Genomic DNA, 21,999 nt, shown 5'->3' on the forward strand with positions numbered 1-21,999 from the left:
GGAATCTGTCCTGTAGTACTGCCTTCTGTCAGCTGATGGCACAGGCACACTATAAATAATTTCAAAAGTGCAATATCACCATCTGTGGAGGGTAACGTGGTGTTGCAGAAACTGATTGAAAATTTAATTCACAATTCAGAATGTAGTTTCACTTTTTATGGCTGATCTATGATCAAAATAATTTTTCTTTGGAATGGAATGACCAAAATGGGATGAATAAAGGATAAGTAATGTTATGTTAATGATGTGGACGGTTTTATGACCGAGTGGCCAGCAAGCTCTGACAATTCAGAGATCTGTCGTGCGTTGCAAATCTCCAGAACCTACTGGTAGATTTACTCCAATTGCCATTTGATTTACATAAACAGCATCTCGCATTTGTATCCCTGTCATCTTCAATGACTTGTTGGATTTACACATGAATTGCCCTTCAAGCACATTAAGTTTGGTAATTTAAGGTCCATAAGTGCCTTTTCACAATGTGATAATTGTTAAAGCATAGCAATCAACCTCTCTGGCCCAGGATGGAAATAATTTCTAAGTGCTCAATCTCATTCCTGTGTGTAGTCAGTTTTTTTTTTCATTTTAACTTTTTTTTTCTTTTTCTGTCTCTCTCATAATCCAAACTTTCTTGTTCTCTATATTTCTCTTATCTGATTTGACTTTAATTCACCTTCCTTTTCTGTCCTTCGTCTGTTCTTTTTCAATCCTTAAATCTCAGTAGTTTTTGCACGTGGTTCACTAAAGTCCCAGTTGCCTTGACCATGCCATTAACAGCTTGCACGTCCTCAAAATTACACTGCTAATTTGTTTTCAGCTGATGGTTGCAAAAATATCTATAATATGCTGCCCTGCTCCAGCCAGGTCTAGTCATGGTTCAAAATTCAGCACAAATCCTGTGCAAATGGGGATTAAATTGGAACTAAATTTTGTCGCCTTGACGTTTTCTTGATTTTGTCCTACTGTGGATGTCAACATTTGTTCAGTGGTAACACTCTTGTCGCTGAATCAGAAAGTTGTGGGTTCAAGATCCACTCCAGTGGCTTCAGCACATAGCCCAGGCTGAAACTCCAGTTCAGTATTGAGGGAGTGTTCCAACCATCAGAGGTACCATCTTTTAGATGAGACATTAAACCTAGAACCTGTCTGCACTATTGGGTAGCTGGAAAAGATCCCATGGTACTATTTTGAAGAAGGGCAGGAGGGTTCTCCCAATGTGCTATCTGATATTCATCCCTATATCTGCATTACTACAATTGACCATCTTGTTGCTGTTTGTAGGGAGCTCGCTGTGCACAGATTGGCTGCTAGATTTGCTATTAGCAACAGTGACGAAATTTAAAAAATACTTCATTGGATGTAATGTACCTTGGGGATTCCTGAGGTTGTTAAAATCGCTCCATGAATGCACATCTCTTGTCATTGTTTTACACAACTTTGATTAAGTGAAGCTCATTCATTCTGATCCTTTTTTAAACATGATGGCTGTGAAATTGGAGTACAGCACAAAGCTGGTCATGAAGTTTATCTGGCTGGTCAGAGACTGTGCACTGGGGAAGGATCAGTACTGTAATGCCTCCTTCACCATCATCTCCAATAGTAAGTGTAAGGATGTCACAAATCTCTTTGTCACAAAGATGGAAATCATCCATTCAGCTGCCTCTGCTGCTTCCCTCCCTTCCCCTAGCCCTTTGGCACAAACTTTCCTGAATGTTCCTCATTGCCCCAATCCTGAGTTTGCAGCTTTCTCTGAATTCACTCCCATCTCCTGCAACATTCTTCCCAACCCTATCTTGTCCATGAGACCCACCCCCCCGCCATAAAATCCTATTCCAACCAAACTGTTAACAACCCACCATCCCTTCATAAGTTATGTGTTAGCCGATATAGTTAACAATTCTCTTCTCCGCTCCCATTTTCCTCCTCCCCACCCTTCAACTTGTTGTCATCACCTCCCTCTCCTCAAAAAAAAACTACTCATCCATCTGGATGTGCTTTCTACTGTCCCATTTCAAACTCTCTTTCCTGTACAAAGTCCTTGAACAAGTTGCTTTCCAAATCCATGCTCGGCTTCCCCCCAGTGTTATATTTAAATCCTTCCAATCAGGTTTTCAGCCTAGTCAAAGTACTGACTTGATTGACCACACTATCCTCTTCCGTTGTCCAGCTGGATGAAACTGCACTACCTTGATTCTGCTCCAATTTGATTGTAACCAGAGAATCATTTGTAATGGTATCTCTTTGAACCTTTGCACTGTTACCTCCGATGTCCTTCTATTGCTAATGAGAGCTGGCAGCACTTGGTTCTACCACACCACCATTTCGTTGGACCCTCAACTGTCTCCGGCCTCACTGCTTGTCTGACATCCATTCAATTGCTTCTGCTGATGAATAGAAATTTTCTCCCAACTAAATAATGTGAAATAAAAGCAAATTACTGCAGATGCTGGAATCTGAAACCAAAAGAGAAAATGCTGGAAAATCTCAGCAGGTCTAGCAGCATCTGTAAGGAGAGAAAAGAGCTGACGTTTCGAGTTCAGATGACCCTTTGTCAAAGCTTTGTCAGCTCTTCTCTCTCCTTATACTTGTTGTCAGACCTGCTGAGACTTTCCAGCGTTTTCTCTTTCGGTAAATAATGTGAAGACTGAAGCCATTGTCTTTGGTTGCAGCCATAAATTTGGTTCTCTGCCCATCATTTTTTTTAAATTCATTCGTGGGACATGGGTGTCATGCCTGGCTAGCATTTATTGTCCATCCCTAGTTGCCCTTGGAGTGCAGTTGAGAGTTAATCACATTGCTGTGACTCTGGAGTCACATGTAGGCCAGACTGGATGAGGACGGCAAATTTCCTTCCCTAAAGGACATTAGTGAACCAGATGGGTTTTTCCAACAATCGGCAATGGTTTTATGGTCATCAATAGATTTTTAATTCAATATTTCTTTTATTGAATTCAAAATCTGCCGTGGCGGGATTCGAACCCGGGTCCCCAGAACATTAGCTGAGTTTCTGGATTAATAGCTAGGCCATCACCTCCCCATTTCTATTCCTGATTACCTTGAAATTAAGTTATCTCTGAGATGACTTTCTCGCCACATATCCATCTGATTACCATTTCTACCTCTGCTACAGCAACATCTGATCTTGTCTTGATCCATCTGCTGCTGGAAACTCTCAACCCTGCCTTTGCTACCTCTAGACTTGTTTATTCCAATGCTCTCCTGGCCAACCTCCCATCTTCCACAAACCTGTGCTCATCCAAAACTCTGCCTGTATCTTAAATTGTTTCTAGTATCATTCACTCATCACCTGTTGGTCGATTTTCGCATGCTTCCTGTTCAATAACACTCTAATTTAAAAATCCTCATTCTTGTTTCAAATCCTTTCATGGCTTCATCCCTCCTTATATCTGTAACCTTGTCCAGCTCTGAGCCTCATGGATATTGGCATTCCACCTAATCTGATCTCCTGAACAGGTCTGATTTTCATTGCTCCCCTGGAAGTAGCGCTTTCAACTGCCTTGCAATTCATCTGTTTCTCTGTGTCAAAAAATATTTTATTATTTTTTGTTAGGCACCTTAGAGCATTTTATTGATTTAAATGCATTATATTCATGTATGTTGTCTAATCTTTCCTATGCACATCATCAATGTTTCATGTTGTAGCAACTGGGTATATATGGACCACTGCGATGTCGGGAGATCTACGCACTGGACAAGCTTCTGAGAGAGGCCCATGTTCTAAAGGTTGTTGCCAGACTGAGTGAGGAGAAATCTGGGAACATAAGCACTGCTGAAGAGGGTGAGTGAGCCATCTCAAATGAAACATCACCCAACATTAATGCACTAACTCTTTGAAGCCTATTCCTATTCACACTATCTGATTCCCTTTCACAATTGCAAGGGAGAAATGAGAATGTATAATGGTAATTGGGTGGTAGTTTGAGTTTCGTGCCTTTTTGAGTCAGTAATTTATGGGTTCAAGTCCCACTTCAGAGACTTGAGCACAAAAAATCTCACATGTTACTGCAGTGCTGAAGGACTTGTGATACTGTTGGAGGTTATGCCTTTTCGATGAGATGTTAAACCAAAACCTAAAATGTCCCTCAGTGGATACAATCAATTCCATGGAACTGTTTCAAAGAAGAGCATGGGAGTTATCCCCAGTGGCCTGGCCAATGTTTATCCCTCGACATAGATGATCTGATCATTGTCACTGGCTGAGGGAGCTTGCTGTGTCCAAATTGGTTGCCATCTTTCCTACATCAGTGCCCATACTTCAAAAAAGTATCTAGTTGGCCATTGAGTGCTTTGAGACGTTCTGAAGTCATTAAAGGCACTATATCAATTGATTTTTGTCTTTCTCGTCAAAAGAAAGATAAATGAATGGAATAACCATACTGATCTCTAAATTAATTAGGCAAGTTTGGGCGAGGATTGCCACCTCTGGCTGGACTGATTCCAGGTGATGTCACATGACAGCTATCTTTCTAGAAGTTGAGTGTTTCACTGCAAATCTTGTTTTGTATTTTTAAAACCTTACAACTGTATAAGTTGGTATTTATGTTGTCTCTCTCTTTTGAAAAATGCTTCCCTTCAGTCATGCCACTGCTAAAAGATAAAACGGTCTTTTCATTCTGGACACACTGCACCGAGAGCCCGAACCTGTTCAGTGCCACGGTTGAGCGTGTTCTGCAGAAGCTGAACTTGAGCTTTGGGAGCAGAGTGAATGAGCAGCACTCTGGCCCAGCAGAAGCAGGTTAGTGACCACATTCAGCTGGACAGCTTCTACGTGTGGATATTTTTGCTGGAGAAATAAACAGCAATACGATTATACTTTTGATGCATTTTAAGCAAAAGTTATAAGATTTTGGTAAGACCTTCAGTAAGGTACCTCATAATAGGCTTGTTACTAAGCATTGGGAATCAGCAGACAAGTAACAGAATGAAGAGCAAACTGGCTACAAAACAGTAAACAGATAGGGGTTAAGTGCAGCTACGCAGATTGATAAAAGTTGGGTAATGTTCGACAGGGATCAGTGCTGATAGCACTGTTGTTTACTATTTACATAAATGATCTGTGCTCTGATGTTGAGGACAATTTCTAAATTTTGTGATGACACCAAATTGATTAACACAAAGGAAGAATGCAACAAAATACGAGATGACGTTAAATTTGTGAAACGGTTGCATAATTGGCAAATTACTAGTAAGTTCAATATAAATGAGTGCGAGATGGTGCATTTTGGTCAAAACTAATGAAGCCACACTGTGTGGATAACAAGAAGGGTAGAGGAACAATGGATCTGGGGATTCGTTAATCACTAAAAGTAGGTTGATTGGGCCATTTTCTTTTTAAGAAGCTAATCAGACACGGGTTTATTTTTGGGGGGATAGATTTGAAAAGCCGTAGTTATGTAAAACTTATGTCAGACCTTGGTTAGTACCTTTTGTGTACAATGCACAGATCTGATCTCCATATTATAAAATCTAGAAAGAGAATAGAATCCCTACAGTGCAGAAGGAGGCCATTTGGCCCATCGAGTCTGCACTGACCCTTTTTTTTTTTACCAAGTCCCTATCCCTGCAACCCCATGTATTTACCCTAATAATCCCCTAACCTACACATTTTGGGACACTAAGGTGCAATTTAGCATGCCCAATCCACCTAACTTGCACGTCTTTTGGACTGTGGGAGGAAAACAGAGCACTCAGAGGAAACCCATGCAGACATGGGGACAATGTGCAAACTCCACACAGTCACCCAAGGTCAGAATTGAACCCAGGTACCTGGCTCCATTCTACCCCAAAGGGGCTGTGGAAAATGTGCAAAACAAAAATTTGGAAGGATGATATCAGAACTGAGAGGATATACTTATCAGAAAAAGCAGAGTATACTCTAGAAAAGAGAAGGCTGAGGAGAGTTAGGAATAAGGAACATGTACTTGAAAAACCATAGCATACAAGATTAAGAACTGTGCTAGAAAATGGGATTCGAATAGATAGGTGCTTGATGGCTGGCATAGACACAAGTGGCTGAAGAGCCTCTTTCTGTGCTGTAAAACGCTATGCCTCTAGGATCTGATAGAGGTATATGATAAAATAGTATGAGAAGGTAGATGTAGAGAAAATGCTTTCATTTGTGGGAAAATCAGAAACTCAAGGTTATAAATATAAATTGGTCACTAATTAAAAAGGAGCAATTCAGGAAAAATTTCTTTACTCAGAGTTGAATGATTGGCATTTGATATCACATGGAGTTGTTGGGCTAAAAGTGGAGATACATTTACAACAGGAAGCTAGGAAGTGGAGACAGAAATAGAGGAATTATACCGATGGGGTTAGATAAAGAAGGGTGGGTGGGAGGAGGTTTATGTGGAGCATCATCTGCGCCAAATAACCTTTTTCTGTGCTACAGACTTAACATAACTGCATCTGTTTTAGCCAAATTCTAGTTGGAAAGGTTTGGAAAAGGAATGTAAGGTGAAAGACCACAGTCACTCATATACCATCCTTATGGTCACAAATTACAACTAATAGCAATAGTCTATAACAGACCCAGATATAATGCAGAGAGCACCTCAGTGATGGAGAGCTCTGAGAACCATAGCTTCAAAGTCACTGTTCCTTTTAAGCCCACCATATTTGCCACATCATGTTTCAAGTCTTAAATTACTCCTATGGTATATCCCAAAATACTTTCTGAAATAAATTGATCTAATCTCATTTTAATTAATTAGTATTAACTGTTTTCACCATCTTCCTAGGGCTTGTTTCATAGACTAAGCGCTGGATTTTTAAAAATGTTTCCACAAATTAGTTTTAAGTTTACCCCCTTCAGGTACAGACTATGCCCTTTGGTTTTACAGTTCTGAACAAAGTGAAACACTGTCACAGAAATACAATATCTAGTCCCTTTAGAATTTTGAAAGCAGAAATCATATCACCTCTTAGCCATCCTTTTTCCCAGTAAGAACATGCTCAATTTACATAATCATATCCTGTAATCCAATCCTCTGTTCCTTCAATCATTCTGATTACCCTCTTCTGTTATCCTCAATAACTGCAATATCCTTTTTATGCTGTGGCAGCTGGAACTATACAGTTTTCCACTTTGTTCGACACAATGTTTTATGAAATACAAGATGAGCTTGTTATTTTGGTTCAATGTTGATCTTTTAATAAGTCCCAACATCTGATTTATTTTGCTTGTTGTCACTGAACATCGTTGCAATTACTTCACATTATTGTCAATTATGACCCCCAAATCACACTCATTTTCATTAACACTTTTAAGTAATAGTCCCTCCTTGGATTTTTGTGAAGCAATTTCCATTTCTTTACATTGATTTTCATCTGTCACCTGTCTGTTCAAATGCTAAACATATTTCAGACCTCCAAATTGCAGAGGGACCAGAGCCAAACAGTTTATCGAGATGTCCTGAATTTTGCCCAACCAAACAGATGTAGCTGGGATTTTAAAAACACTATTTATGTATTGAAGAGAATGATAGGCTATCCAGCTGCTCTGCCATTTCATGGGCTTACCTTTTCTCCCAGCACACTGACCCTTACACCTCAGAGCTAATTTCACTCTACAAGCAGGCTGAAATTCAGCCCTCTTTAAGTGAACATTGGCATGGACATGCAGATATGAGTGAGGATGAGTGCTTTGTATGCTGTCTGATACATCACTGATTCAGATGGTTAGTCTTGAGAATGTTCTATTGTGCCGTGCTGCTGAACTCTGAGATTTAATAGGATGTGCCATTTGAACAAGTTATTACACTTTTAATGCCCTGGTCATGAATTTAAATGTAAAGTGATTTTTTAAAATGCACAGAAATACATTTAACTTTCTAGATTAGTCTGGCTTTAGCAGTATTTAAATTGTGTGTGGACTTTAATCATTCCTTCAGTAAAAGTTATTTAATCTGCTCTTTCTTTCAGTTTTTGTTAAATTAGTGGAAAGATGCTTGGACAGAACATTGCCAAAACGTGCTCGCAGTGGAAATGTGGAACTGCTGACGATCTTTCAATACTTGAGTCATATTGAGGAGCAGAATGTGCCCTCCTTACCTGCTTATATCATGGAGCTGGCAGATGAAGGTACGTTGCTACTGTTCTTTAATGTCTCTTCAACTGCAGCCTCACACCACCTCTTTTCTGCTCCTCCATTTCTACATTTTGTACTTGGTTTTTTTTCTTGTATCACACACCATTCAGTATTGGGCAGCAGCCAAGACTCTGCCAACTTGGCTGACTAGGTGGTAGCCTTGAGGTCAGTGGAGGAATAATGAGTGCGGTGAATGCCCATAGGAAGCCTCTCTGAAGCAGCACGCTGGACTGACCCTTTCCATTAGCGCAGACTGATGTTGCTGTGTGGCCATCATCCAGCCGATGTCCCCAGCAAGTCTGACAGTTCCATGCAGGATCCTATTAACCAAAGCGAGCACACTATTTTATCCAGCAGGAAGCTATCAGCTTGGAAATGTATCTCAACACACTGACTTTTTTCTGAAATAATTTCCATGTTTATGCAAATTGTGAATGTTGTAGTGTGGGTTTTTTATGGTTGCTGAAGGTTTAGAATGACGTATAAACACACTCTGATGTCGATTTTATAAAATCTTTTGATGAATGTCTAGGTGTAGAATGTGTGAATATATTTGTATGCTGTATGCTTGCATACTTATCCTTGTGATGCACATGTGCATTGATACGTGTATTGCACTGGCTGAAACACCTCTGGGTTAGTTGAGGGATTTTCTTCCCACTCCCTCCCTCCCTCTGCTTGGAACGCATGTAATGATGCGGGAAGAACCCTGATTTAGGTTCACATCAAATAACCACCTGACAATCCTGTCCAGTTACAAAAATGGTGAATAGCCACTTAAGTCATACTTTCCATTCTTTGCAGTATTTCTGGTTCAGAATCTTCAGTCCTCTGATAGGGATGTGGTCCTGAAGACTCTAAAACATCTCTCAGGGGCTCAGCTCCAGAAAGATGGAGTGAAAGCCGTAGGCCTGCTTCTGTTGGAGGACAACACTAAGGTCTGCAACACTGCTTCCACCGTACTGAAAAACCTGGCAGAAGACTCCAAATTCCGAGAAAAGGTTGGTAGAAAAAGATCTGTAAATGTAATTGCTTCCCTCTCAGCTACCTTGGCTGATTCTTCCAGCAGCTTAAATGTCTATATAGGGGACAGAGATAAAGGCCCAATGTTTAGAGACTCTTTGTAAATTAGGAATCCTTTAATTTGACATGAAATCTTATAATGTAGACTGAATAGAGCCGTGTTTGAGATCATTGTGAAGGTGTGTATTGTACCTCTTGGAGTTGGCCTGTTGGCAGTGCGAGTGTATTATACCTGAGCAGGCAAGGCTGCTGGTAGTGATGGTTCATGAGCAGGGGAAGCTATTGACAGTATTGCACCAACCCACTTGCATTGGTGCAGCGTGGTTTCACCTGACACTGGATTCCCTTGAGTATAGAAAATTTAGGGGTGATCTGATTAGGGTATTTAAAATGTTAAACGGATTTGATTGAGTAAATAACAAGAAAGTATTTCCTCAGGTGAAAAAATCAGAAAAAATGGGATATAATCTTGAAGTTCAAGCTTGGCCATTCAGAATTGGAATTAGGAAGTACTTTTTCTCAAAGAATAGTAGAAATCTGGAACTCTATCCCCAAAAGACTGGATGCTGGGTTCATTGGATCTTGATTTGAAATCGATTGTTAAATATCGAGCAAAGACTGATCATTTGAATTGCAATACAGGTCAGGTAATGGAATGGTGGAACAGGCTTCAGAGGTTGAAAGGCCTACTCCTGTTCCTATGTATCATTGCAGTTGTAACATTAATACAGTTTTTGAATCCAACCAGACATCAGAATGAAGCAGAGAATCAGCTGGCTTGATATCATTACCTCAAAGGGTTTATCTAAATATAGTAGATCCTTCACAAAGTGCAATGAGACATGGTGAGTCCTTGTTAGCACATAATCCCCAACAGCCCTGCTGTGTCACAAAGAGCAGTGTTTATAGTATATCAGCATTACTCTGGAAGCAGCTAGTATATGAATGTTGGAAGATGATTTGTTTTGTCTAACAGACTAATTGTGTACATTTGTTTTCAGGCACTGGTTTGTTACTTGGAGCTGCTTGAGGATGAGGATGGACAGCTGAGAAAAGTAGGTTGTACAGCACTGGCACATCTAAAGGTGAGCGATTGGAAAAAAATTCATGACACTTGAACTCATGATAATCACTGTCTTAGCTGGCTCTGAAATTACTATAAATGAAGGCCCCTCAAAAGTCATTTTGTTGTTGTCACTAAATCATGAATTACTGTATGGTTATGTCAGATGATTTAGTAGTCGACTTTAAATGAAATGAAATAGTAGGCCAATTGGTAAATATGTTTGTTCTCCTATTCAACTTTCCAACCTCCTGAAAACACTTGACTATCTTGCCTTTCGGTTCTGATGCAGAAGACACTGAAAACTTACCTTCTTTCCTCACTCTAGACATTTTCAGCTGCTGTGTATTTCTAACATTTGGAGTTTTTCACCCTTGTATTCAAATAATGTTGGGAGAATGAGTGACTGTGCTGCCATATTCCATTACGGAGTTGGATACTAGTTTGCTCCCATGGCCTTGCACTAAGAGCAAGCCCCTATAAAAGAAAGACTAAAAAACAGCAGCAGGAATAGAACACTGGGGCCCCTTGAGACTCCTCTAACATTCAGTAAGATCAAGGCTGATATGATTGTAGTCTTAATTCCACCTTCGTGCCTCTCTTCTCTCTTTCTCCCCCCAAACTGTAGATCAAAAATCTGTCTATCAATATATTCAGTGAATCAGCCTTCACTGCTCTCTGTGATTACTGACCCTCTTTGAAAGAAGAAACTCCTTCTAATTTTCGCCATGATAGGCAATCCCTTATTTTGAAAACAGCCCCAGTTCCAGGTTCCCACAGGAGGAGCAACATCCTCTCAACATCCTGTCAAATCTCCTCTGAATCTTTTATGTTTCAATAAGATCACCTCTCATTCTTCTTGAGGACGATATGTAAAGGCCAAACCTGCTGAACCTTTCCTCGTAGCTCTTCCATCCCAGGAATTAACCCAGTGAACCTTTTCTGACTTGACTCCAACACAAGAGTACCCCTCCTTCAGTAAGGAGACGAAAGCTGTATGCAGTACTCAAGATGTAGCCTCTGTTCAGTTGCATACTACTTTTATACGCCAATCCCTTGCAATTGTCTCAACATTTGAATTGCCTTCCTATTATTTGATGTACCTGCATGCTAACATTTCGTGATTAATTTATGAGGACCTCGAGATCCCTTTGTCCTGCAGCATTATGTGGACTCTGTCTATTTAAATAATATCTTGCTTTTCTTTTCTTCCTACCAAAGATATAATCTCACATTTTCCCACATTACACTCTGCCAAATTTTGGCCCACTAACTTAACCTATCAATTTCCCTCTGCAGACACTATGGCCGTGATTCTCCCATCCCATTGTGCTAATATTTTAGCGCAGCAGGCTGGGAGAATGTCGCGTCAGCCGATTCGCAGGGTCCACACGCACGTTCATGCCCCGCTAGCATCTCCCAACATCAGATCTCTGGCAGCGTCTGCTCTGCGCCAGAAATCAGCGGGAGGCTCAAAGACCATTAGCATGGTCATTTTAATACAATTTTAACATGATTAGCAGGCTGGGACTGGTGTCTCTGGGCCCACTATCATCACCCCTCAGCCTGCCAGAGTAGTTCACTCCAGCAGGGATTACAGTAGCTCCCCACTTTTGGGGAGCTAGCAGCCCAACTCCCATTGGAGTGAAGGGGGGCAATCAGGGCTCCCCAGAGGGATGGGCAACAGGGGGGGGTCCCCCTGGGCATTGGCACCCTGGCAGTGCCAGCCTATGCCAATGCCCAGGGGGTACCTTGGCACTGTCCATTGGGCATGGAATAGCACCAAGGGGGTGGGGCCTGATGGGGGCAGAGCCCGGGGACGATCAGTGGGGGAGGGGAGTCCCACTTCTACTCTGCATAGGGATCAGGGGGGGACGGGGGGGGGGGGGGGAGGGGGGTGTTTAGTCAGCCTGCTGGAAGGCCAGCACTGCGGGGGAGTCGGGGCTGGGCCCAGGAGTGGTCAGGGGGCCAGCGATTGGGCCATGGGGGGGTCAGAGAACCGGTGTTGCGGCGGTCGCAGGGCTGGCCAGCAATTGGGAGGCCATCAGCGCAGGGCCACTGCGCACGCGCCGATCTCGGCACTGACAAATCGCCGCATGCGCAGTGGCTCGCTCAGCGCTGATTTCAACCTCTCCAGTGGGGATAGGCTCCGCCCCCTGAAATTTAATGATATTCACACTGGTGGCCTCTGCAGTGCAAAGTGTGGGTGATTCTTCTCTGAACACCCACTGAATTGTGTGAATTACCCTAGTTTTCTGCGAATTCAACACTTGGGGCAGAATTCTCCCCCAAAACATTGTGTCGTACTCACGACTTGATTTCCCTTCTATCTTTATGTTGTCAGCAATTTTGACTATAATACTCTATTCCTTCATCCAAATTGTATACAGGTTATTATAGGTATATATAGCACTGGCTTAGCAAAGTTATTTCAGCAAAAACTGGTAATTAGTTTAATTCCAGCAGCAGCAAAGATTAGGAATTCTGTCACTATTTTTCTTTGATTTCATTTCTTTTCCTTCAGGCCAAAGAGAGCATTGATCAATTAATCTACCTTTGCCAGACTGATAAAGAAGTCCGTGATGTTGCTAAACAAACTCTCCTGTCTTTTGGTAAGTCTTGGTAATTGTTGTACTGAATAATTCAAGTTACTTGCAAGTGTTGAACTTGATTTTTTTTTAGTGCAGATGAGATGGCTTAATGGGTGCTTCACCTTTGGCCGTGTCTCCTGAATAACTGGAGGAGCTGTGAACTGCTGATGTCTTGTCTGATTTTGTTTTCGTATTGTATTAAGCCAATTTAAAAATGCAAACATAACAAGAATTTAAAATGTTTAGATAGGAGTTTTGATCTTTTTGTATGATGTATGTCAACGGGAAGGTATGTCTCATGAAGAGATTGTCACTTTTATGAAATTTACATCCTGCAGGAAAATCTCTTAATTCCATTCTTTTTCCTCCCTCCTTTGCTATTTATCCCCAAAATTCTTTCCAAGGCTTGAGAAAACTGTAGTTGTTTTGGTGATTTCATAGTGACTGAAAAGGCTCTGGTTGTCAGACAAAACTCATCAATTGAACTTAGTGGATCTCTTAAACAGGTTTTAATAATACAAACTTAGATCCAAATATATCCATAGTGAATCATGGAACATAGCAGTGATACTTTAACGAGGATTAATTTAAACAAATCCGGTTTCATTCCCCTCATTCAAAACATGCCTAACTCCTCAAACCTTCAACCTTCAGACAAGGTGAGCATAGGAATTAGGAGCAGGAGTAAGCAAATTCAGTCTTTCGAGTCTGCTCTGCCATTCAATCAGATCATGGCTGACCTCTCCCTGGTCTCAAATCCACCTTCCCACTTGTTCCCCCATATCCCTTTATCCCTTTTTATTATAAATATATGTATCTCCTTGAAACAATTTAATAATTCAGACTCCACCGTGCTATGGGCAGCGAGTTCCACAAATTCACCACCCTCTGCGAGAAATAGTTCCTCCTCAGCTCAGTTTTAAATCTTATCACCCCTCAACCTATACCTGTGACGGCTTCTTCGAGATTGCCCCTTAAGAGGAAACATTTGGTCTGCATTTACTTTATCAATCCCTTTTAAAACTTTATATACCTCAATCAGATGCCCTTTCATCCTTCTAAACTCCAGCTAGTAGAAGCCCAAACTGTTTAATCCCTCCTCATATGTCAACCCCTTCATCCCTGGAATCAATCTGTTGAACCTCCTCTGAACTGCCTCCAATACTACCACATCCTTCCTCAAATAAGGAGACCAAAACTGAACACAATACTCCAGCTGTGGTCTCACCAACACCCTATACAATTGCAACAACACTTCTCTACTTTTATACTCCAGTCCTTTTGTAATAAATGCCAACATTCCATTTGCCTTTTTTATTACATGCTGCACCTGCATACCGACTTTCTGCGATTCATGAATGTAGACACCCAGATCCCTCTGCCTCGACGCATTTTGAATCTGTTTCTCATTTAGGTAATTTGCCTTTTTCTGCCAAAATAGATAACCTTACACTTATCCACATTAAACTCCATCTGTCAAATTTTCGCCCATTCTCCTAGCCTATCCATCCGTCTGTGAAATCTTTATATCCTCTTCACTGCCTTTCCCACCTATTTTAGTATCATCCACAAATTCTGCTATGTTACACTCTGTCCCTGCTTGCAGATCATTTATATAGGTTATAAACAGTTGAGGTCCGAGGACTGACCCCTGCGGCACCCCGCCAGTTACACTTCGCCAGCCAGCGAAGGACCCATTTATCCCAACCCTCTGCTTTCTGTCAACCAATCCTCAATCCAATCTAGTACTCTATCCCCCATCTTCTGCAATCTCACCTTCTGGATCAGTATTTTATGTGGCACCTTGTCAAATGCTTTCTGGAAGTCCAGATATACCACATCCATAGGTTCCCCACTATCCACCCTGCTGGTTATGTCCTGAAAGAACTCGAGCAAGTTTGTCAAGCATGACTTACCTTTTACAAAACCATGCCGACAATGGTGGATTGAGCTTTGTCTTTCTACATGTATGTAAATGATCAATTCTAGCAACTTCTCCACCACAGAGGTCAAGCTAACCGGCCTACGGTTTCCTACCTTTTTGCTTCTCTCCCTTTTTGAATAGGGGCACCACATCAGTGTGTTTCCAATCCACCGGGACCTTACCAGAATCCAAGGAATTTTGAAATATCACAACCAGTGCATCCACTATTTCTGCTGCTACCTCTTTTAATACCCTAGGGTGCAGGCCATCAGGTCCTGGAGACTTATCTGTCTTCAATCCCATTAGTTTATTCAATACCTTCTCCCTAGTGATGGTTATTGCACCAAGTTGCCCTGCATTGACTACAGTTTTTTGGAAAATCATCTTTATGCTCTACCATGAAGACAGAGGCAAAATATTGCTTTAGTGCCTCCGCCTCACCAGTATCACCCTCTAAAGGGCCAATATTTACTTCAGATATTCTCTTCCTCTTTATATACTTGTAGAAGCTTTTGGTATCTGAGTTTGTTTTTTGCTAGTTTCCTTTCATAGTTCATCTTAGCTCTTTTGATTCTATTTTAGTAGCCTTTTGCTGAACCTTAAAGTTCTCTCAATCCTCTAGCTTGCCACTAGCTATTGCAGTTTGGTATGCCCTAGTTTTTGCCTTTATGTCCTCTTTGACTTCCTTGTCTAGCCATGGAATGTTTTTCTTTTTATAATTCCTCTCCCCCTCAGGAATATACTTTAATTGAGACGTCTTCAATATCAACCTGAACCATCTGCCATTGTTCCTCACCTGTCCTGCCCTCAATTATTTGTGCCCAGTTTACTTGGGTCAACTCTTTCCTCAGGCCTGTATAATTACCTCTGCCCAGTGCTAAAACTCTAGTATGGCACTCTGTCTTCTCTTGCTCAATCTGAATATGAAATTCTAGCATGCTGTGATCACTCTTTCCAAGAAGATCTTTAACAACAAGGCTATTTATCAACCCTTCTTCGTTACATGATACTAAATCTAAAGTAACCTGCTCCCTGGTTGGTTCCATAACATATTGCTCTTTAAAAAAAAAAAATCCCTCATACATTCTATGAAATCTCCCTTGAGGCTGCCTATGCCAACTTGATTAATCCAGTCAACATAAAAATCACCCATGATTACAGTTGTGCCTTTCTCACAAGACCTCATTATTTGTTGGTTTATATTATGCCCCACTCTGGAAGTATTGCTTGGGGACCTGTAAATTACTCCTACCAAGATGTTTTTCCCTTCGTTTTTTTTATTTCTACCCAGATCAATTCAACACATTGGTCCTTGGTGTCAATGTCAACTTTAACCATTAAAGCAACTCCACCACCTATTCCATTCTGTCTATCCTTCTGGATACTGTGTACCCTTGGACATTCAGTTCCCAGTCTCGGTCCTCCTGTAACCATGTTTCAATAATCCCCACCAAATAATACCCATTTGTCTCTATTTGTGCCAGGAAGAGATCAACCCATTGCTGGGACCACACTCCAGAGTTCATCTGATCCTAAAATATGTCCAAAGATGTATAGGTTAGATGGATTAGCCATGGTAGATGTGTGTGGGTGTGGGGAGAGGGCCTGGTTGAGATGTTGTCAGAGAGACTGTGCAGACCTGATGGGCTGAATGGCCTCTTCTGCACAGTAAGGATTCTACGATTCTATATTCATATTAAGCTTGTGCACTGCTGACTCTCTCTCAATGTAAGTGGATTGTATCTTTCTGGTTATAGAAGCACTGGATTTGAAACTGAAGTTTAGTAACTCCAATGTCCATGCTTTAACCTGTATCAATTTGCTTAGTATCAGTTTTATAGTGAAGAACATTGCTTGAATTATTTTGGTTCTGTTTTGATCAGTCCCATAAAATAGCTGCCCTCCTGATAATACCGCCATGGAGAGGCAGTATTAGAGAGGGAATTCCAAAACATAATCTGAGGTCAAAAGAGAAAATGCTGGAAAATCTCAGCAGATCTGGCAGCATCTGTAAGGAGAAAAGAGCTGATGTTTCGAGTCCAGATGAGCCTGTGTCAAAGCTGAAGTGTCAACTTTGGTTTGGTGCCTAACATCTCTGAGCCAGAAGATCATGTATTTAAATCCCAATCTAAAGACTTGACCGTTTAATGTGTTCTCAATATTGCAGTGCAATACTGGGGAGTGTTGTACTGCCTGAAATGCTATCTTCCAGATGAAACATTAAACTGAAGCCATGTCATATGGTTATATTTGAAGAGCAAGGGAATTGTCCGAGCCAATATATAGCTCGCAACACAAGCAGATTATCTGGTCATATACCTCATTGTTTGTGGGACCTTGTCTGCAAATTCGCTGCCACATTTCCCTATGCAACAACAGGTAAGAGGAGGGGATTGATGATGCGTTTATACATTCTGAAGAGACAGAGTCACAAAGTGATTTATTTTTAATATTTCTCATCTTCCTGGTGGTGGTAATAACAAGAAATTATGATCTTATTTTTGGGTAGACTTCTCTCCAGAATGTATTATTTACGTTTGAAAAGTCTTATCATCTCTACCCTAATTGAAATGGACAAGATATTAAACATAACACCAATCTGACCTGTACTTGCTATGATTTGTTGTTATCAAGACAAACACTTAACTGTTACCATTTTCAATGCCCTGACAGGTGAAGAAGGTAAAATTGCCTACAAACATATGGAAGAATCATTGGACGGTATGCAGAGGCTCCTGGGATCAGTCAGTATGGCCAGCACAGCTTTTTAACCAGGGATGCTTCCATTCAGCAGAAAAATGGCCAGTTTCTCCTTGAAGAGAGCTTCTGAAGCAATGTGGCTTTTGTTGTCTGAATTTATAGCTTTGAACATTTCAGATGTAGCAGCTTTCCTGACCGTTCCTAGGTTTGGGAGTAGGGTTTGGGGGAAGGGGTAAATGCTACCGTATGGGTGAGTCACTTTGAATTTCCCAGTGTGGGGAATGTTGGCACTATAATGCCTGTACTTCACATATGAATGCACATGTTTTGACAAAAAAGCCCAGAAACCAACTGAAGGAGAAGGCCTCCTGGTGAAAGAAACCGTGACCAGATTGGGACTGTTGGTGGAAATGCACTTTGAATAATTGAATGTGTGAATGATCCACATAGGACTGGTTATCCTTGACGGAGGGATGATCCTGACAGACATATGTTTCCAAAAGCCACAGCTCAAATATTTACCTACAATTCTGCATGTCTTGCTGCTCGGAGGCAGAAAACAAAAGTGCTGCTTCACGTCCAAGTGCCTAGTGTTATGGTGGAGAGCAAACAAGTATTACATGTACAATAAAAAGGTCCAGTTTTTTATTTAATGTTGACTACAGTTGCAGTAAAGAGAATAACTGCAACAGCTTTGAGTTTGTAAACCTGTTTTACTATTTTCCACATGGTGCAGTAAAAAGATATACTTTGATTTTCTATATAAATGTATTATGTAAGTAAAAGTGAATTGTGATCATAAATAAAATTTCATTAAATGCAATGCTGTATTATACCAAAATGCAAATAATTTAGTTTGTGATTTTTGGTTCTGCAAATCAAAAATACAGCTCTACATTTACATTATGTAACATCTTTGAGTGTTTGAGAGAGTTTTGCATCCAATTATTTTGAAATGCAATAAGTACACTGAATCAACAATTAAATGAATGGTGAACTTGTATACTTTTGTTGATAACTGAAGGAAACATATCAGCCGGGCACTGGGAGAGAACCCCTTTGTGTCTAAATAGTGCCACGAAATCTTAACATATTCCCAAACTACTTTGTCAGAGGTGCCATTGTTAGTATAACACAATGTACACTGGAACGTAAGCCTAGATTGCATTCAAACCCTTGGAAGGGGATTGAATCTCTTGAACAAATAAAGATGATGAATGTACAATGGTGTATAATGGCATGAAAAGACACAAACTACCAATGGATTATACATGGCAAAGGTTATTAAGTGGCATGTGTCTGTAGGTGACCAAACTTCTAGTATGAGTTTAACAATTTCTTCCCAATAAATACTGAGCCAAGTCTTTTGAGGAGTGGTAATCACTGTTGAATTGTCATTCTGCGCCAATTTTATTTACACAATATGGAGTTCCACATTTCTGGCCCAGATTTCTGAACTGGACCTCTGGGAGTCCTCCTTTGGAGTGCAGGACTTTCGAGGGAAATCAAACCACGCTCCCTTTTTATGGAATTGTCTACCATATTCCAGCAAGTCTTCACTAACACATGAAAAGCTTTGGAACATTTAAATAACTTTTCAGTATGTTAGTGAGTGAGTGTGACTCAGCTAAGTGGGTATGGTGGGAAATGGGGAGTCAGTTGAATAGTTACCCAGGAGTTAAGATATAGCTTTTTTTCTGTCTAATATTTCTTGGATAAACTATCCAGGTGAGTTAGAAGTCTCCATTTTTTAAACTATCTGACTTTTTTGGAGGATCCGGAGGAGCAGGGGAATTGCCTGTTGGAAATTGAAACTTTGGCACTACTCCCATGTCTTATAATATTCTAGGTTTGCTTTGTCCATACCATTTTTAAAATGTAGACCTAAATCTCATTTCTCTCTTTGCTCTGTTAACTACTATGCTCTGGAGCTTAACTTTAGTTTCCTCATAGCTCATCTTTACATTCGGTACCTGTTTCAATGTGTAGGCTTCTAGTGTGATGAGCAAAATTTAACCCAGCACCTGAAGAATCGTGCATGATTGTCAACAATTTAAATTTACACAGTGGCATTTTACAGAGGATTGAATTAATGGTGGAGGCTGAACCAAAGAACATACTTGAAAATCTTGGTCAAAGGGATGAGTTTTAAGGAAGGGCCTTAAATGTGCAGGTGGACAGTATTAGAGTGGGTATTGCAAAAAATGAGGCCTCAGCAGGAACAAATTAATTGCATAAGAGGATGAAGTCAGGGATCTTGGACATCTAAGATAGAGTTAGTCATAGAAGTTTACAGCATGGAAACAGGCCCTTTGGCCCAACATGTCTATGTCACCCAGTTTTTAACCATTAAGTTGAGAGGGTTGTTGAACAAATTGCCAATAATGAACCAACCCTTTAAAACTGAAATTATATTAACTGTTAATGTACTATTTGCAACGGTTTTATCACCGTTGCATATATATATATATATATATATAGCATCATTAACATATTAAAATGTCTCGGTGCTACACAAGAATAAAATTTTGCATCATTGTTACAATAAAACCTTTATTTGTTAAAGACTACTGGATTTTATCACCATATCACATCTGGAATTTGAATTTACATTCAGCAAAGTTAGATTTAATTAAACCAGTTCCTGTCAAACAAAAGCTACAACTGTCATTTATGTAGCAGGAGTGATTGTCCCAGCCTGCTGCAATGCTCTGGCAGCGCAACAGGCTGCAAGACATCAGCAGAGGCCGTTTTGCAGGCTCCCTGTTGTGCGCCACAGTCTCCGTGCGTTTCCAGGGCAAAATGTTTTGGAGTAATCAGCTCTGCACCGATTTCCAGTTCGATATTTAAATATGGATTTCCATCTGATTTTGGAGCTCAGGATTGAAGTTGTCGGGCACCACCAGGAGTGGTTCCCTCCATCTGGGGGGTGGGGTGTAGGTGCACGATTCTCCCAAAAGAATTCTAAGTGTCAAATTCGTGGGAAAATTTGAGTAATTCACGCTGATTTTTTCAGTGTGAGTTCAGAGAAGAATCTTCCGCACTGCGATGCAGAGACCACCAGCGTGAATGTCATTAAATTTCAGTGGGCAGGGCCTATTCCTGCTGGAGAGGATGAAACCAGCAGGTCTCTGCGCATGTGGAGTGGTTCCGAAGTGTCATTCTCATCTGCTGGCCAGCCTGGGACCCCTGCACTGCTGCCCCCCCTTTCCCCCCCATCATTCCCTGATCATGGCCCCCCATCCATTCGTGGGCCAGCCTGGAACCACCCCGCCCTCCACCATCCCATCTCTAGCCCTCTCACACCCCAATCACTGGCCTCCCTCCAGCCCCGACTGGATCCCAATATAGAGTGGCAGCAGGACCCCCCCCACCCCACTTATTGCTCCAGGCCCTGCTGTTGTAGGTAAAAAGATACCTCTGAGACTGTTAGTGAGTCAAAGTACAGTGGCTTTATTACAAAAGCTTTTGGGAGAGATCTGGCCCCTAACAGCGGTTCACCAGACTTCTCTCTGAACACAAATAAGTGTGGGTATTTATACATCATGGTTCCCAGCACCAGTCACGACGCAAACTCTGGTATTAGTCAGGACCCCCAACGCTTCCAACTCCAGTCACGACACAGTCCCCGGCTTCAGCCAGGACCCGCAGTTTGTCTGGCAGCTTCAGCTACAACACAGTCACGACCCACAGCTTTTCCGGCGGCTTCGGCAGCTTCTTCACTGAAGTAACTTGTGTGGTCACGGCTGTCCCAGCAGGAGTCCTCCTGTCAAACAGCCGTTATCACACTCTACTATCTGCAGCTGTTTAATTATGTTTAGCTAGTACAAACAGGTAAGGTTTGCAATGTCTGCAAAATAACATTCACATTTAACTATCTGTCTTTATGAATTTGAAAGTTAAAGAATGAAAGACATGAACAAGTAAGGAAAACATGAATAAATAATTTATATTGATGCCAGGAGCAGTATAAGCCTGGGGAGATCAACTATGAGGAAGGGTTATGTTTGTGATATATTCTAGGTACAAAATTCATTAACCCTTTTGGTCGGGGCCAGGCCTAAGCATTGCCCCATGACCAATTCAGAACCAAATGTTACCAGCATATGGGCCTACCTCCATCAGGAGGTCTTGCCCCTTCTGCCTGTACACCTGCACTCAGCATAATCCGGGCTGTTAGTGTTTTACAACAAGTGTTCAATAATGCCATACCAACACAAGCAATAACAATGACAATGAATACAATCAACCCATGCATCAGGTATGATCCCCATGACCCGAACCATTGCCCCAGCCATCCCAGAGGGTTATAATTATGATATTGGCTCCCTTCATCTTGTATTACCTTTGCTACTCATTTGATATGATCTGCCAAACGAGTTATATTTTCCTAATCAGCTGGGATATACACCTCCTCGAACCCGTCTCTAGTTTCATTTGCAACTCTCTCTAAGGTTGAGGCCATATGTATAAGTTCCTGAGCTGCTTTTACTATCCCATACAGTGGGAAGGCTATCACGAAGAACCGTGCTGTCTCACTAATGGTTCACTTAGCGCTAAGCAGGTGTATCGCGGGGTGGTCCCA

The 21,999-nt window shown here is 41.3% G+C and overlaps 1 protein-coding gene across 5 annotated transcripts in view; it reads left to right on the top strand.

The window, feature by feature from the left end:
• ripor1 (RHO family interacting cell polarization regulator 1) overlaps positions 1 to 18,803 on the top strand; it is a 320,548-nt gene extending 301,745 nt beyond the window's left edge. For 4 of the 5 annotated variants that reach the window (XM_078210944.1, XM_078210942.1, XM_078210943.1 and 1 more), the window contains exons 16-22: positions 3,664 to 3,799; positions 4,598 to 4,756; positions 7,948 to 8,106; positions 8,918 to 9,114; positions 10,138 to 10,221; positions 12,724 to 12,811; positions 17,388 to 18,803. In XM_078210944.1, the coding sequence (XP_078067070.1) occupies positions 3,664 to 3,799; positions 4,598 to 4,756; positions 7,948 to 8,106; positions 8,918 to 9,114; positions 10,138 to 10,221; positions 12,724 to 12,811; positions 17,388 to 17,485 (921 nt within the window). In that variant the 3' untranslated portion in view covers positions 17,486 to 18,803. The remainder of the gene's footprint in view (positions 1 to 3,663; positions 3,800 to 4,597; positions 4,757 to 7,947; positions 8,107 to 8,917; positions 9,115 to 10,137; positions 10,222 to 12,723; positions 12,812 to 17,387) is intronic. The other variant, XM_078210941.1, reaches the window with a different exon arrangement.
• The last annotated feature ends 3,196 nt before the right edge of the window (positions 18,804 to 21,999 follow it).

This window comes from Mustelus asterias, chromosome 4 (genome assembly GCF_964213995.1).
Source record: "Mustelus asterias chromosome 4, sMusAst1.hap1.1, whole genome shotgun sequence".
Lineage (NCBI taxonomy): Eukaryota > Metazoa > Chordata > Chondrichthyes > Carcharhiniformes > Triakidae > Mustelus > Mustelus asterias.